Source organism: Nomascus leucogenys, chromosome 4, assembly GCF_006542625.1.
Source record: "Nomascus leucogenys isolate Asia chromosome 4, Asia_NLE_v1, whole genome shotgun sequence".
Classification (NCBI taxonomy): domain Eukaryota; kingdom Metazoa; phylum Chordata; class Mammalia; order Primates; family Hylobatidae; genus Nomascus; species Nomascus leucogenys.
The window spans coordinates 135,967,751-135,986,409 of record NC_044384.1 but is presented as its reverse complement, the minus strand read 5'-3'; the positions used below and the strand labels follow the sequence as shown (position 1 = coordinate 135,986,409).

The 18,659-nt window shown below is 34.8% G+C and overlaps 1 protein-coding gene across 3 annotated transcripts in view; it reads left to right on the top strand.

Moving 5' to 3' along the window:
- The window catches only part of TUSC3 (tumor suppressor candidate 3), a 236,351-nt gene that overhangs the window by 202,969 nt on the left and 14,723 nt on the right, over positions 1-18,659 (top strand). For all 3 annotated transcript variants that reach the window (XM_012499062.2, XM_030812346.1, XM_030812345.1), the window contains 2 exons: positions 10,897-10,971; positions 15,770-15,860. In XM_012499062.2, the coding sequence (XP_012354516.1) occupies positions 10,897-10,971; positions 15,770-15,860 (166 nt within the window). The remainder of the gene's footprint in view (positions 1-10,896; positions 10,972-15,769; positions 15,861-18,659) is intronic.

The window sequence follows — 18,659 nt, the reverse complement described above, 5'->3', positions numbered from 1 at the left end:
GACTTAATTTTTCTAGAGCAACATTTTTGAACCCATTAAATTGTGTAACTTATAAGATAATAAAAAGGCATTGTTTTTCAAGGTTTAATGAAAATGAAGGACATGAAGTTAAGAAGAACCAGATTATGAATCTCATTTATATTGCAGGAGAACTAAAAGATACCTTTCTGAAACTCATTGAATAACACTGACCATCTTCTTCCTATGTCTCAATTCTCAACATTTTTATTTCTTCCACCCCTTGATTATGCATGCTTGGATACATACATGAAATTGGGCATATCTGCAGCCCATTTCTTTCTTACATTTATTTACTTGCCTGTATGCTTTATTGTTTCAAAATTAAGAAACTGCTATGAGGAGTACTTGTTTGGCTCTAGTTTGTCTCATAGAATGGAATTGGAAATACAGATTTTGTTGTATTTTTCAACAAATGCTGAGTTTCTGCACACCACCTTTAATATGGTAAGAGATTAATGCTTTCTGCACATCAGAGGTGCCTTCGGTGAGAAAAGGAAGTATTTATGTATATATTTATAGACATATCTACTCTTCCGTATTAAAAAAAAAAAAGGGCAAAGCTGTATTTACTCTCAACTTACTATTTAAAGATATTCAGGAAGCAAAATATGTTAACATTAAAGCAAATAGAAACATAAAGCATTTGTTGCAGGTAAGTTTTTAACTCTCATTTATTTAAATATTGTAGTTTTTTTTTTTTCCTAACTTGTTTCAATCCATGGTGTAGCATTTTAGCAGTATACTTTATCTAGATAAAGTGATGAGTTTATAGCAACACATCAGGAATACCGAGCAAAAGGATGAAAAGCTGTGTTGAGATCATCATTTTATTGTATGGCAGGAATTCTCCAAGGTTTCATTTCATGGATCATTGACATCAAGCTGAGATTTAGGATTCAAAGGAATTTCACAAGCAGTATGAGTTTTTTCATATAGATCTTAGCTCTGATACATAAGTCCCTATTCTCTTTATGCTAATAGTCATTATTTGTTGCTTCATTTTTTCTGTGTTTTTTATTTTAGACATACCTAATACTAAGAAAGAGAAAAATTCTTTTAAAATGGTGGACTCATTATCAGTAAAACTTTAAAAGAAGTCCAGGCACTGCAATCCCAGCACTTTCGCAGGCTGATCACTTTAGCTGAGGAGTTTGAGACCAGCCTGGGCAACAGTAGGGGGAACCCTGTCTCTACAAAAAAATTATAAAATTAGCCAGATGTGGTGGCATACACCTATGGTTCTAGCTACTTGGGAGGCGGAGGCAGGAGGATCACTTGAGCCCAGGAGGTTAAGGCTGCAGGGAGCTGTGATCACACACTACACTCCAATTTGGGCGACAGAGTGAGACCCCGTTTCCAAAAAGAAAAGTTATTTTTCAATAATTTCTGATTCTAGTTTCATTTGACAGTCTACTGCTACTTTTTGAACAATCCATATTTTCTTTGTAATTTGTGTATTATTTTTTTTCTTCAGGCAAAAAGTTACATTTATGTGTAGAGAGAACATTTCTATCTTTTGGATTTCTCGTCCCAATTTAGTAAGTCAAATTATTAGATGCAGTTGCCATATACAAAGTTTTGCTGAACAAAATCCTAAGAGAAAACAGATGGAGTCATTTTGTATCAAAGGTTATAGATTTATATTTACTAAGTATAAAACTATCTCCATATCAGCAGTGTTTTATTTTTTCAATACCTCATTTAAGAAAACAATCCTAAGTAGTCTTTGAGAGAAAACTATATGAAAAAAAACATTATATTTTAATATGGAATATATGTAAACTATCTAAAAATAACTTACACAGGGCTTTGTATTTTTGCAAGTAAAAATTTTTATTTCATTTTTTTTTCCTTTTTTAATGTTTTCACCACCTAATACAAATGTGAATGAGATATTTGCTGTTTACAGAGAGGTCGGATGACAGAAAAATACTTAAAATACAGTGAGACAAATGTATGCGAAGGAAGTAGCAACAGAGGAGCTAAATCCCTGTCTACAGAATTGGCACTGAGTTTTCAGCTGGATATAGAAGTATAAAAAGGAGTTTCAGAGACAGAGAAATGAGTGAGGAGGCTATTTTGGTAGAAGATACAACAGGTACACAATCATAAAGTGAGAGCGAATATTCTTTATTGCAGGAATATAAATTCATCAAGGCTGGAATACAAATTTTGAGGAGATTGGTGAAAGTTTGGTTAGGCTAGATAATGAAAACCTTGCTGAGAAATTTGAATCTCAGCTACAGGTAGTAGATGCAGTGCAATTAATATGCCATTTTACATGTTTGGCATTGGGTACCTTATGAATTGTTTCTGAAGTATTATGAGGTTGAGCCCCGCATGTCTTCTTGATAAATTTTGCTGTGGAAGGGAAATAGTGGCGTCATGCTTGTTTAGGGAACAGAAAGCCAGTGGAGGCTTGCTCCTGTAATAATATTAAGGGTAGGTAGAGAAGGCAGAGCAAAGGAAGCAGGAGTCGCTGGCAGTCGTTCTGCGTGCTGGCAATGGTTCATCCTCCAGGATGAACCTAAGTAAGGGAATGGATGAGTGACTTACTTGCTGTTTTAGAGGAAGAAGAAACAAAATTGATAATAAATGTCACAAGTAAGCTTCAAGAACAGGAATCAGAGATGATTCTGCAGTTCACCTATGTGTTGTAGGATAGAAATATGGAGGAAAACAAGGTTTGGAGGGGAATTTGTTGCTCAAAAAAGTTCCTAAGATTGATTAAGCCTCATAATTGGTTGAGGAGAAAGGGATTGTTTAAATTGCTTAAGATCATAAAGCCAATCAGTTGAAGAGTCAAGAGCTTAAAACCTTTAACCCACTGTTTTTCTACTTAGTAATATTTTGCCAATAAATCAAAACCTCTGTGGCGAATAGGCCAGTAATATTCTCACCAAATTATACATTGTGTGTATTTGTTGTATATATCTGAAAAGTTTATTTTAATAAAGATACAGTGGATATGTCGATTTTTTTATTTTTATTTTTTGAGATGAAGTCTCACTTGGTCGCCCAGGCTGGGGTGCAGTGGCGCGATCTCGGCTCACTGCAAGCTCTGCCTCCCGGGTTCACGCCATTCTCCTGCCTCAGCATTCCGAGTAGCTGGGACTACAGGTGCACGCCGCCACGCCTGGCTAATTTTGTGTGTGTGTGTGTGTGTTTTTAGTAGAGACGGGGTTTCACCGTGTTAGCCAGGATGGTCTCGATCTCTTGACCTCGTGATGTACCACCTCAGCCTCACAAAGTGCTGGGATTACAGGCCTGAGCCACTGTGCCCGGCGATATTTCTTTAGTTATTCTATCATATTTTTGTACAGAACACAACATCCTCTAGCAGTATAAAAACAAATACATGTGGGGGATATGTAAATATAAATACACACGTACAGACAGGTGTATGGTCTATGTGCTGAGGTACAAAAGTCACAAAACCTGACAAGATGTCTGATGGTGTAACATTTACAGTCTGAAGGAAGAGGAGGACACACAACAGATGACAGTGCAAGTAATTCTTCAGTTACACTTACGTGCTTAAAACAGTTTTCAAATGTCCAAAATTCAGTAAGACTCAGGCTTCAGGGACATGGATCTTAAGTGGAATATCATGAAGTGCAAATATGCAGTTTTTGAAACCATAATTGGAGGAATTAGTATGTATATGAAATACATGAAATTATGTTTAAAACTCTTAATGTAATTTCCCAGAGTAGAGAATTTGAACTGCGGTGATGAAATGATAAAATTAAGGTAGGATATGTTTTTGATTGTAGAATGTTCTTAAAATTCAAAACCTCATGTATGATTTTAATGAGATAACCTGAAATCTGCTTTTCTTACTAAATACACTTATAAGTATGGCACAATAAAACAGACATGTAATTACAAGTAGTGGTTTTCTAAAATAAAAAGGGACCTTCATTTCACATTTAGAGAAACGTTTGCAGAAATGTATGATTTTATTGTCCTAACTAATCTGCCTTTTTTTCTATCAGTAGGCAGTATCAGTATCACAGGAGGGGCAGAACTAACGTCATTTAGAAATTTATTTAAAATTTCAACCAGATCAAATTAGTTTCCATAGACAGTAATGTTCCCACTGAATTCACCAAGATATGGTGTCTCTGTTTGAGGAGATATAGAATACGTGAGTTTTAGGATCAGCTTTAGGGTCAACTATATAATCTCTGACCTGCCACTGTCCCTTAATTCTCCACATGTTTTTTAAGTTAGAGGATCTCAAGAAAATGACATGAAATAAATATTAGTTGGAAGTAAAATTATTTATATAAAAGTAAAAGTTATACTAGCAATTTAAAATGTTTATTCTTATAAAGATCACATTGCATTTTCTATGAGCAAAAACATTTTTTTCCATTTATTATGAAAGAATATGATTTTATTTGGCATCTGCTTCTAGTCTATTATAGAGCAAACATTTCTTTTAATGTGTTATATCCAAGGAACATACTATAGAAAAACATTAATGATAGATGCAAGTTGAAAATTTTAGATTTAGATTCCTTTAAGTCTTCTATAATGTGCTAACATTTTTTTCAACGTCTGTTTACATTTATCTTTAAATTGAAAACATCTTGATTCCATTCCTAGGAGCAACAGTAAATTTAGGCAATTGAGAAGGGATTATATTGTTTTGTAAATTTATTTGTTACTAGTTCCGTGGAATGCTCAGTGCCTCTGGGTATTGTTTGTAATTTACACAAATAGCAGCTTTTTTATGTGGGACCATGTCAATATTTTGACTAAGCAGTAGGAAAATGATCAACAGGATCAGCAAAGAAACTGGGGTGTGTACGGTAGTTTAAATATATATTGCTATGATATTAATCAACAAAAATGTGCAAAGTAATACACAAACTAGGCCAAAGTATGTGTGTATAGGATAAAGGGTAGTGGTCCATCTGTTATTTTCTTTTAATGTTGGGATATTTCAATAAGGCACAGCTACATGGCTACACCTATCAGTTTAATGATCAAAAAGAATGTTACATTCTCTTTGGTCAGAAGTAGAATCTTTTCAGATTTGGAGGGTCTTTCATTAATCATTCAGCCTTCCACTCAATGAAAGAAATGCCACATCAGAGCACTGAGAGATGATCATCTAGTTTCTTCCTCTATATAAAAATAAAGATTTTTATGTTACAAATATAATTTTCCCCAAATGATAAGTATTACGCAGTCTGTTTTTCAGCCAAAAATGTTTTACTTAATACAATGAACTTCAAGCTAAACGATTCTCAACTCTTAAAAGTCCTTGAGTTAAAAAATATATCTTTAAATAATAGAGAGGGAGGGTTAGCGAGCTTAAAGCCATTTTAGTATAATTCATATGTCTTAATTACAGCCATCAGGTATTTAAACGGCTCACTGCTCTTTTCTTGTTAAAGCTTAGAAAACTCATTTTTGCAAGAAACATTCTGAGGAAGAGATCGTACTTATTTACTGACCCTGCTGATTTCTAACAAAACATTTTACCTTGAAGTTGTATATAACTATGTCTAGTAATCCCTTTGCTTTAAAATTCCCACTTTAAGGTTGTGTGCACAAATGTTTACAAATCCTTGCATTTTTAAAAATTGTCAAGTAAGAATAAAGCTAAATTCCAGTGAGACATAATGGTATGCAGTTTTTTTTGACACCACCTTAAAACCTTTACAGCAGGGTTTGGCAAACCAGGACCAGTTCGGGCCCAATTCACCCTGCCTGCTATTTTTGTAAATAAAGTTTTATTGGAACACAGAAACACCCATTCATTTATGTATTGCCTGTGACTACTTTTGCACTACAACAGAGTTGAGTAATAGCAACAGACTCCATATGACTTGCATAGCTGGAAAATACTTACTTTGTGACCGTTTCCTGAAAAAGTATGGCAATTTCTGCTCTATAGGCTGTGGTCAATAAAGAAAACAAAAATCCACACTTTTATTAACTCACCCATGAATAGTTACTGTTTTTATCTTTCATTCCCTGCAGTCATTTATTTGCATTTGTTTTAAAGGAGTCAGGTTTTATACATACTTTTATACATATTATACAAACATATACATCTTTTCACTCGGTATGGTGACAAAATTACTATTAATATATCTTGCTTTTTTTCTTTCTTTCTTTTTTTTTTTTGAGAGGGAGTCTCACTCTGTTGCCCAGGCTGGAGTGCCACGGCACAATCTCAGCTCACTGCAACCTCCACTTGTCGGGTTCAAGCAACACCTCTGCTTCAGCCTCCTGAGCAGCTGGGCCCACATGCGTGTGCCACCATGCCTGGCTAATTTGTGTATTCTTAGTAGAGACGGGGTTTCACCATATTGGCCAGGCTGATGTTGAATTCCTGACCTTGTGATGCGCCTGCCTCGGCTTCGCAAAGTGCTGGGATTACAGGCGTGAGTCACCGCGCCCGGCCTCTTGCTTTGTTATTAAAATTTTTTGTCAATTTCATTTTCTATGGCTAGTTAACCTATCACAAAAATGTCCCATATGTTATAGTTGGACATTTACATTTTAATTTTTCACTATATAAATTAATCTAAAATAGATTTTTGGATGTATATGAAGTTTTTTCAGTATTTTATATTTTGCCTTATTTATTTGGGAATAGCTTTATAGGAGTAGAGTTCATGGGCATACTTCTGGCACATATAATTAATGATAACTGATGATTTGCTGAGGTTTTTGACATGCTGAAATCTTAAAATTTTCTTGTTAGACTTGGGGTTTCTATTCCCTTTCTGCCCTGTTAATAGGGAGTTTGCATATTTTTTTAACTCATATAATTTGAAAAATGCTATATTGTTACTGCATTTGCTCCCAACAAAAATAGTAAATTATAAAAATGTGATTTAAAGCAGTGTGAAACATAAGTGATGTAAAGGTAAAATCATAGACATGTTTGAAGTGGCAATTTTGTGAGTTATTCCAAACTTATTTGTGAAATCTGGAATATGTTTATGGAGTAGTAAAATGTATTTGAATGCTCTGTGCTTTATGAAAAAGATTTTTATGCTTAGCATAAAGATATTTCATGCTGAAACTGGGCTAGCAACTATGTTCTTTGCCCAATGCTTGTTATCATTTTCATCTAATCCTGATATCATCGTACTTCCTTTTTTTTGTGCTTTTTTGCTTTGCATCTTTCACTCTTTAGTTTTGTGACTTTGAGCAAGTTCTTCAAACTTCTCTGGGCTTCAGTTTCCTTATTTGTAAACAGATGGTAATATCTACATCAAAGAGTTATTGGTACTGGGTAAGATAGAGAATAAAACAAAGTTCTCGCCCTTTTGGAGCTAAAATTGTAGTGCCAGAACAAAGACAATAAGTACATTGTAAAACGTATACAATCTGCAATTTCTTTAAAAAACAATGTTATAGTAAAAAAACATCAGAATAAAGGTGAGGGGAGGCTTCTCTGACAAGATCGAATTTGAACAGAGACCCAGTGGAAGTGAGGGAGTAAATTACATGGCCATCCCAGGGAAAAGTACCTCAGGCAGTGGGAATAACAAGTTCAAAGATCTCCTTATTACCTGACTTGCTTTGAAGGTATTACGAGAAAAGGCTAGAAACCTAGAAGGAGGATTTAATTTCTAAAGCAGGAAACAACCACCAAAACTCATAAGGGAAAAGATGCATAAATTTGGCCGTATTAAAATTAAAGCTTTCTACATGACAGAATAATTTAAAATACAAATATAAAGGAGAATCTGAATGCAATACTTCAGTCAGTTCGTATCTAGAAAAAAAAAATGTTGTCCTCCAAGTCAAGAAAAAGCAACTGTGCTTTTGGAAAAATGGACCAAAAAAAAAAAAAAAAAAAAGAAAAGCAGTGTACCAAAGATTAAACCCAAAAAAGAGGAATGAACATATCCAAAGATGCTCAGAACCAAGTGGTGAGCTACTGATACAACTCTTTCCTTATCAGTTTGATAAAATCAATAATTGGGTAGTATTGTGTTAGTGAAATGTAAGAACTTGAACTAACGTTGCTCATTTTAGAGAGCAGTATGACTGTACATAGCAAATTTGAAAATACACTTACCAAACCTCTCAAAAATTCCACTTACGGTTATAGACCATAGAGAAAATATTGCACATGTAGACTAGGAGACCTGTGAAAATATATTCTTTGCAGGAATGTTTGTAGTAGCAAGCATTTGGAAACAAATGCCATCAGTAAGATAAAGCAATAAAATATGGTATACTCTTACAAAAATGGACGTAATTTTGTGTTGCCACATTGTTTGAATTTAAGCAATTCACATGAGAAACATGTTACTCTTAGTTTTCAACATTGTAACAATAGAGAGGGAGAGTAGTAAAAAATGATATGAAGATACATTTATAGGGATATGTTATACTTGGGTGACCATAATTAATGCCCTGTAAAATATACTTTTCCCTTAGTTCATGTCTTTGTGTATAAACCGATAACATGTTGTGTACATGTGCATTTATATGTGTATAAAATTTGACCCTAAGAACATACTAATATATTGCTTTACTCCCATTAAAACTGTCATACATTTTATTTTGTAGGCTTTATTTTCCCCAGTAATAGAAATACTGCCATTTCTCCCATGATTCATTAATGGAATTGAGGAAGCTGCTTAGCAGATGAATCATAAAATGAATGTATGTTTTACTTTTAATGTCTACATAAATTCATGTTAAATGCCATTTATGTTTTGAATATTTAAAAATGTCATAGTAGCTGGGTGCAGTCGCTCACAACTGTAATCCCAGCACTTTGGGAGACCGAGGCAGGCAGACCACTTAAGGCCAGGAGTTCAAGACCAGCCTGGCCAACATGGCAAAACCCCATCTCTACTAAAATACTAAATTTATCCAGGCATGGCGGTGCACTCCTCTGATCTCCCAGCCACTCGAGACACTGAGGCATGAGAACCGCTTGAACCTGGGAGGCAGAGGTTGCAGTGAATCAAGATCCTGCCACTGCACTGCAGCCTGCGCTACAAAGTGAAATTCTGTCTCTAAAAATTTAAAAAAAAAAAAGTCATAGTAAAATAATCTGCAATTCTATTTGAATTATTAGATTAAATATGTGTATATAATATAAATGTGTAGATAAAAATTTATACATTAATGTAAAAGGTATTGCAGGAAAAATGATTAAAGGGGAAACTTAGTAACTCCTTGTTAAGGATCCATATCAGTCACATCCATCTGCTCTAGAAAACTGAGTTTTAAGCAGTAGAAATCTCCTACATATGAACAGTTTTAGTGAAACAAGTTTTTAATTTTTATCATGTTGTTATTAACAATGTCCAATGTCTGCGGATTCGGGGTAATGTATACAAGTAGATGGTCCAAAACACTTTAAAGTCTACAGACTACCATACTGGTAATACAAAACAGTCATTACCTTACAATATTCTTTTTAGGCTACTGCTACATGATTGAAAGGCAGGAATTTCATAAAAATTTCAGTGATTTTCAAGCTATGTAGCATGGATCTCTAAAAGTGTAGTGCTAGTTTATGGTATGTGTATGGTGGGGAGGGTTGATACTGTGCAGGGGTGGCAGGGACTTTTTCTCTTGTATACGTTAGGCTTCCAAACATAGGTTTTTATTTTCCTTTTTTCTAGAAAGGGTTCCAATGCTAAAACAAATACAATAGTTTGAAAAACCGTTTGTATAGAGAGGTCATGGAAGCGTAAATGCCTTACTAGAGAAGTCAGGCATTTATCATCCAGAAGTTGGATAATATGGTCATGAATACAGAATGAAATATGAACATTATAATTTATTAATAATCAGAATTTCCACAATACAGTTATAAAAACAAGACTCAGAGAGGAAATGTTCTCTGCAGAATTTTCTCTGACCTCCTCCACTTGCTCGTATATTACGCAATACTATCCTTTGAGCTTTTGTTGATAGAGACATCCTGCACAGGAGATGTATTGATGCTGTTTATACACAAATAGCAGTAGAAACAATTACAAGGGAATCATAATGAAATTAAGCAAATTGAGGAAGTTCTGGGCTAGAATTGTTTCATTTTTCTCTTCAATTTTGAATCCATTAATCACTTGGGCAAAATACATAAATATATTTTCAGAATCGATGAGTTCTAAAGTCTTAACAGTCGACAGTGTCAAAAATGTTGTAATGACATGGCAAAGAATGTTTTTATGAAGATGAAAATCTCCCATCATTTTCTTAATTCTGGCATTATGCAACATAGCATGAGTATATCCATCCTGTTGCAAGCAGGTATTAAATACAGAAGTAATTTTGTGATCTCATTCTTCAGGTATCACTTAGCTGACTAGCTCAGTGTCTCGCTAGATTCATTAAATCGTTTTATTATAATATGCTTGTTTGCTTTCGTAAGATTGTTAATTGTATAACCCCAGATTTTCAAGTGACATGATACCTGACCTTTATAAAGATTTCAACTAAACAAAATCTATGAAAAAATGCATTTAGAAGAAAAAGAAAGCTATTTACACACACGTTATGAAAATGAGTATGTCAACGACATGTCATGTCTATAAGCAGTGCATATCTTTATGTATAATGTGAAATGTGGTAACTGGTTTTGAGAGTCCATATAGTTTATATGTGCTATGAAAATCCTGGAATTTAAGAACCTTTAGAATTAGCTTCTCAATATATCACAAATCGAAGTTTCAGGTTATAAATTTTTAAAATTAAGGCATATTTGCTCACACAAAGAATGGTAATTTTATGTTCTTTAAAGGTAATTCATTGTATTTACCTCTGTGTGCATTTGTAATTTAACCATTCTGGAACATTGTGTTCAGAGCCAGAAAAATTAATAGATTTTGTTCACATCTATGTCTACGGCTTCCTTGACAACTACTGCAGATGCTGCTATCACCATGGGGATGGTTCTTCTAAATGAAGCAGCAACTTCGAAAGGCGATGTTGGAAAAAGACGGAGTAAGTCTCTGTGTTGCCATTTTTGTAATTTCATTTTAGTCTTAAGGTTCATTTAAGTCAAATGGGAAATAATACATAAAAGCCCTTTGTAAACAAACTTCCAAAGAAATGTTCTGGTTTGAAGATTTTAACTTTTTTCTATTGCTGGGATGTGTTCATAGACTTGAAAATATATGTCTTCCAAAGGGGACTGGGTAGTTTTCTGTGGATTTGCTTATGAAGTGCAGCTGTCCGTCACCCTTGTCAGGGTGCTCTAATCCATCCCTGCTGAAGCCATAGTCTTTGTTGTAATTCCACCCGGCACAGAGAGATGGAAAATTTTGAGGGCAGAGTCTTCAGAGATTGTATTGGCATGTAACATATTCCCTCTGCGACAAGAATCGGGTGCACTCAAAGCCTGACTTAGAAGAAGCTTCTGCATAGCTATTGTACACTGAGATAATCTATTACCTTTCGATTCGTTCCAAAGCTTCCTTTAACCTTTTTTAAAGGGCATCTATTGATACTATCTTTTCCAGGGTCTTTGCCTTTTCCATTGATCCACCAAGTTTTCCAGTATTATGTTTTTAAGCAAGTTAATTCTGTGGGTTTTCTTTGATGGGACCATTTGTCTCAGAATTGTAGAAAAACATATGAGGTTTTTGAGAAGTAAAGAGTTTTCTAGCAAAAAGAGAAGAACACACAGGGAAACTGTGCTCTGAGAAGCAAAGGACAGTTGATTGTTTCCTGCCACAGACCTTTTAATAGTTAATATCAAGTCCCTATATGATTTGATATGTCCACAAACCTGTTATTTTTTTCTTTCTTTGCATTTCTGAACTCTCTTTAAAACCCAAAATTTATGTATGAGCAGTATAGGTATCTGAAAAAGAGTATTTATTAAGATATTTAAGATAAAAATGCAGACCTAATGGGTTTTTAGCTAGGGTGACATGTGTAAACAAATCATAGTGCTTTCGAAATACTTAAAAGTCTTAGGGGTTGAAGTGTTTTGGATGTAATACACAGTTTATTTACACTGCCGTCCTTTCCTATGGTATCATCTGTTTTAAAGAAACTACAAAAGAAAGGAACACATTACTTTATCATGTCGAATTTTATTTATCTTTTGAATAAACATCATGTCCTTAGGATTGACAAATTATGCCTATGAGGACATTCTTTTTAGTAATTTCAACTTTTATTTTAGATTTGGGGGTGTATGTGTAGGTTTGTTCCATGGGTATTTTGGATGATACTGAGGTTTAGGTACGGATCCCATCACCCAGTAATGAGCTTAGTACCAAACAGGTGATTTTTCAACCTACACGCTCCCTCCCTCCATCCCCACTCTAGTTGTGTCTGTTCTCATCTTTAAGTTCGTATGTACACAATGTTTAACTCCCACTTACAAGTGAGAACATGTGGTATTTGGTTTTCTGTTTCTGTGTTAATTCACTTAGGATAAGGGCCTCCAGCTGCATTCATTTTGATGTAAAGGACAAAATTTTGTTCTTTTTGGCTGCATAGTATTCCATGGTGCATATGTACCACATTTTCTTCATCTAGTCCATCATTGACGTGGTATATATGCACCATGGAATCAACCTGGGTTGATTTCATTTTTTTGCTATTGTGCATAAGGCTGCAGTAAACATAAGACTGCAGTAAACATAAGACTGCATGTGTCTTTTTGGTGGAATGATTTATTTTCCTCTGGGTGTATACCCAGTAAGGGGATTGCTGGGCCAAAGGTAGCACTGTGTTAAGTTTTTTGAGAAATCTCGAAACCGCTTTCCAGAGTAGCTGCTCTAATTTACATTCCCAACAACAGTGCATAAGCATTCCCTTTTCCGCACCACCTCACCAGTATTTGCTTTTTGACTCTTTAATCATAGCCGTTGTGACTGGAGTGAGATGGTATATCATTGTGGTTTTGATTTGCATTTCTCTGCTGAGTGGTGATAATAATTTTTCACATGTTCACTGGCCACTTGTGTGTCTTTTAAGAAATGCTTGTTCATGTCCTTTTTCTACTTTTTAATGGGGTTGTTTTTTGCTTGTGGATTTAAGTTCCCTGTAGATTCCGGATACTAGATGTTTGTCAGATGCATAGCTAGCAAAAATTTTCTCCCATTCTGTAGGTTGTCTGTTTACTCTGTCTTGTTGTTTTGCTGTGCAGAGGCTCATTAATCAGTCCCACTTGCCAGTTTTTATTTGCAGTTGCCTTTGGAGACTTAGTAAAAAAAATTCTTTGCCAAGGCCAATATTGAGACAGGCATTTCCTAGGTTTTCTTCTAGGATTTTTAAAGTTTTAGGTCTTACATTTAAGTTTTTAATGCATCTTGAGTTACTTTTCATATATATGGTGAAGGGTAGGGGCCGAGTTTCTTTCTTGTGCATATGGCTAGCCAGTTATCCCAGCAACATTTATTGAATAGAGAGTCCTTTCCCTATTGCTTGTTTTTGTCAGCTTTGTTGAAGATCGGATGGTTGAGAGTGTGTAGCTTTATTTCTGGGATTTCTGTTCTGTTCCATTGATCTGTGTGGAGGAGATACTGTTAATTATGTGTTTATTGTATAGCCTGTCTTAAGGTAAATAAGAAATGTGTAGTAAGTTTTTAAATCTTACAATATTTATCATAGTAATATGATACTGAATTTATTAAATCACCATTTCCAACTCCTTTCTTGGTAGATGTTTCTCTAACTCCAGCTCCCACCCACCCCCAAATTGTTTATTCATGTTGTGTGTGTACATGTGTGTGTATGAAAGCGAGCTGGAAAACATATTTTAAAACTTTTAAATTACTCCTTTTTGATGTGATTTTTATTTCTGATGTGCCACAACTACTATGATTAATATTTCCCACGTCAGAATGCATCTGCCTCATTATGGCATTTTCTTTTCACAGGTGTAGTATCTCATGTGGCTGCCGTGGTTCCTTTAATAATTACTAACCCCTCCCTACACTGAGTTCCTCTCCCTTCCCATATACAAGTACTTGAGTAGCATTATTTTGTTCCACTGCATAGGATCAAGTAATTATCTTCTGTCTTACTTGATCACGTATTTCAAGCCTCATTTCTGATAGAGCACAACCCAATGGGGCTACTAAAAAGGAGCAAAGGGAATGAAAAGAATGCTTTATTCTTCTTCTGAAAAATAAAAAAGGAGATGGAAGGAAAAGAAGTGTTAGATAAAATGCAAGACTTGAGAAGTATAGAGTAAATAATTTTGTAACTAATTATAGGTTTTTATAAGCAAAGTTGTTATTATGCCGTATCTGGGTCCTGGTATGTGTCATATAGGGATATTCTATAATTTTCAAAAAAAAATTTTTATTTTATGATACAAACTCATTTTTTGCTTTATTTTCTCCCAATATTCATTTGAAGTTCAGCTGCATGAGTGTTGTCTGAAATGAAGTGTCAGAGGCTACACTTGGATGCTATTAAATGTTTGTGATGTTTCACAATTCATATTCAAAATTTAGAAGATATTCCTGCAGAGTTGAATAAAAACTGACACATTTGCAGACCATATTTTGACAAAGCCATACCTTTCGTACTCCATGATTGCCAGAATTGCAGTTAAACTTGGTTTCGTTTATATATTGGAAAAAATTTTTAAAATCATAGTTCCTTATTATAGAATCATATAGATCTGTTTGATTTTATTTTCTTCTGCTTTAATCTTTTTAAATCTTTTTTTATTTTACAAATAACTTCAAATATTTTTCAAATTGTTTAGAATTCTCTGAAGTGAATAAAAGATATATTGTGCAACTTATGTGTTCTTAAAGATGTTTAGATATTTCTTAAGAGATTAATTTCTACTTAGAATATTTAAATAAATAGATTAATTTCTACTTATAGAATATTTAAATAAATTTTATTTAAATATCTTTGTCTTTTATTCTAAACGTAAATTTTATTTAAATATCTTTGTCTTTTGTTCTAAACGTACTTTAATTGGCTCAGATATTTAAGTATTTAAATTTTATAAGCATGTTTAGATTGTACTAATTGCAGTGAATCTTGTTAAATATCCAAAATATATATGCAAAAGAAACTTAGTATGCATCTGCTTTAGACTAAAATCTTCTCAATCATAATAAAAAGGAAATGAGAAAATAAAGTACTGCTCCTATTGTCAGCTTTCCTGGGACAGAGGAATATTGACAACCTAGACCGCAGCACATCTGACTATAACGTATGCCCTCAGTTTCTTTGTAAGACAAACAATAACATTTTGACACTATTAACTGCCGTGGAGGGAGTTTTCTCCCATCTGGTTCTCACTTAGAGCATATTTTCTCTCTCCAAGCTTTTATTGTTTGCTTTCTATAACATGCTCTTAGTGAGGCAATACTAACCAAAAACCTAAAATTATTGCATAGCATCTGAAAAGATCAAAATTATATAAGCATTCTAATGATGCAAATGTTCCTGCTAATATAGCCAATGCTTCATCAGGCAAGAGGCAATAATCTTGTTTGTGGTTTATAACATGTTTTGTTTTGATCACTCTGGGGCATGTTAGTACATGTAAGAACTCTATAAAAGAAGAAAACCTCCAGAAGACTTAGATCAGTCAATTTTGTTGTTTTCATACCCCAAATAGTACATTTTCATTGAGAAGAATGTGGAAAATAATGAACACATTGTATTGTGGATAATCTGGTTTGTTGTACCTGTATGTAGCATGAACTATTAAATGTAAGTATACTGTAATTGAATGCATTTAAAAATATAAACAATTGGGGTTTCATTTGCATATTTTTAGACGCTAATGGTATTTTCTGTCTGTTTCTAGTAATTTGCCTAGTGGGATTGGGCCTGGTGGTCTTCTTCTTCAGTTTTCTACTTTCAATATTTCGTTCCAAGTACCACGGCTATCCTTATAGGTAATATCTTTATACTAACATGAATGTTTTTATTTTTAACTAATAGAACAGAATTTCAGTGGTTAATATATAATTAAGGATGAATATAAAGTTGCTGTGTGATTTTTAAATTCAGTTAAGCAAGTTTTTGAGCACCTGCCATGTGTTCAGCATAGTGAAGTACACAAAGGAGATATAAGGCATAGTTTTTGTTCCCTGATAGCATATAGTTTCTTTTTAGACATATGTATTTTTATATAACAAATGAGGTTTAAGCTCATTTTGAGGACTTGAAAATTTTATCTGCCCTTAGTTTGTCATGATTTTGACTTCATTTGCAAGATTGTCTTCTCATATAATTTCACTGTTCATTGTCTAATAAACTTTGTATTGTCTTTTGAATTCTACAAAATTTTAAGTTTTCAAAATAAGAGCCAACGTGAAAGGGAAAAGTAATAAAATAATTTCTGGTCATTATAAATCATCATAACGAGTATCTCGTAACATTTTCACCAACAAATTGTCATAATTGGAGATGGAAAGATATTGAAAATTCAAAGACCGCATTATTACCAAACTATACTTTCAGTAAAGCACACTACAGTAGATATGCCTGATTGCAGTTGTTCAGTTTATGAATTAGGCATATATCCATTCTTGAGCTTTTTCCTCCAAGTTTTCTTAAATAACTTACATTTTCTTTCTCTAAGGAGCCCTTCTTTTAGCTTAGCTCATCTCTCTAATGAGTAAAAGCTCAGTATTTCCTTTTTCAGAGATTTTGAAGACTCTGGTTAGGTAGAACCAGCGATATGTTGATAGAAACTAAAAGCTCTTCAACGCCTACATTCCTTCCACCTGTTAACAGTGGACGTTTTTAGAACGTTTCTACACAGATCATAGCAACACTATATAGCTTTATCAGGGAGAAAACTAATCCCATAAAAGGGAGATCTGACTATGGGATTATAATACAAGAATAAGACTTCAGCCCCACCCCCTCTGTTTTCATATATGGCCAGAGGTACATTTCCAATTCTCTTCTTCCCACACCCATTAAAAGTAAATATGCCAAGGGAATGGAAGAAATGTGGATATCAGATTTCCTGACACCCTTCCTGCAGTGTAAATTTTTAAAAATATCTGTTCTGAGGGCAGCAAGAGTTATGAGAGAGGCAAGCAGAGTCTCCAGGTTTTTCATTTTACTCTTGACTTTAGAGAGCCAACCAATTTTGGTTTTGATGATGTGAAATAATCAAATCAAATCTAAGATTAATACCCAAGAAAGATGAAGTTTTTTTTTTTCTTTCGCCCAGCTCTAGGATTGAGAATCATGTTTCTGTATGATTGGTACTTAGTTTGACCTGTGTTCTATAATGGAAACTATATTAAGAAAAATAGAAATCCTCTGTATTTTATCTAGGATGCCAAAATTTACTTGAAAATTAATCCATTTTCATCTATAGCACTTAAAGTTTCAAAGGAAATGTTGTATCTCTTTTTATGAAAAGATAAACTATACAGTAAGTGATACTGTGAGATTCTTTTTTTTGTTGTTTTGGTTTTTTTTTTTTTTGAGACAGAGTCTTGCTTTGTTGCCCAGGCTGGAGTGCAGTGGGACGATCTGGCCTCACTGCAAACTCTGCCTCCTGGGTTCACGCCATTCTCCTGCCTCAGCCTCTCCGAGTAGCTGGGACTACAGGCGCCCGCCACCACGCCCAGCTAATTTTTTTGTATTTTTAGTAGAGGCGGGGTTTCACTGTGTTAGCCAGGATGGTCTCGATCTCCTGACCTCGTGATCTGCCCACCTCAGCTTCCCAAAGTGCTGGGATTACAGGCGTGAGCCACCACACCCAGCTGAGATTCTTAAGCCCTATTTAGTTGACAGGAAGGGTAAAGGGCAAATTCTAACTTTCCTTGTATATCAGAGCACGTAATGATACCAAAATATTATTACCTATCTAGATTATTATCTGACAGCAATATAATGACTAGGAAAAGTGCAGAAAAAAATACTAGTTTTTTATAATGTTGCACTTGACAGCACTATTTTTTTTTTTGAGACGGAGTCTCGCTCTGTTGCCCAGGGTGGAGTGCAGTGGCGCAGTCTCGGCTCACTGCAAGCTCCACCTCCCGGGTTCACGCCATTCTCCCGCCTCAGCCTCTCCGAGTAGCTGGGACTACAGGCGCCCGCCACCATGCCTGGCTAATTTTTTTGTATTTTTAGTAGAGACGGGGTTTCACCGTGGTCTTGATCTCCTGACCTCATGATCCTCCCACCTCGGCCTCCCAAAGTGCTGGGATTACAAGCATGAGCCACTGTGCCCGGCCGACAGCACTATTTTTGTTACAATACGAAGAGTTTAAGTTTGCACTTTTTTTTCCCAAGCAGTAGTTGTCATTTAGTATAATAACTCTCCAGTGCTCTGGCGTTATGCTGTTGTTTTTAACCGAGGTTGGACATAGAAACTACCCGGAAATCTTTTGAAAATACATATCCTTGGCCTCACCGTAGATGTAAATAGTAAGCACATCTGAACCAGCATACGTGCCACTTACGTTATTTCTGTGTGAATGTGGCATTTGAACAGTCTTCTTATGTAACCAGCCCCACACTCCTGTCAACTCCCCACCAGCCTAACAGGAGATAGATTTGCCTTCAGCAGGCCTCATAATGATAGAAATATAGATGAAACTCTTGTAAGAAGTCAGAGATGGAAATTATTTTTTAGAGTGGTTTGTGAATATGAAATTTGACATAGTTTAGATGAAAACCCTAAGAAGGAGCTGCCAAGAAACAGAATCAGAAGAGAGCCTATCAAA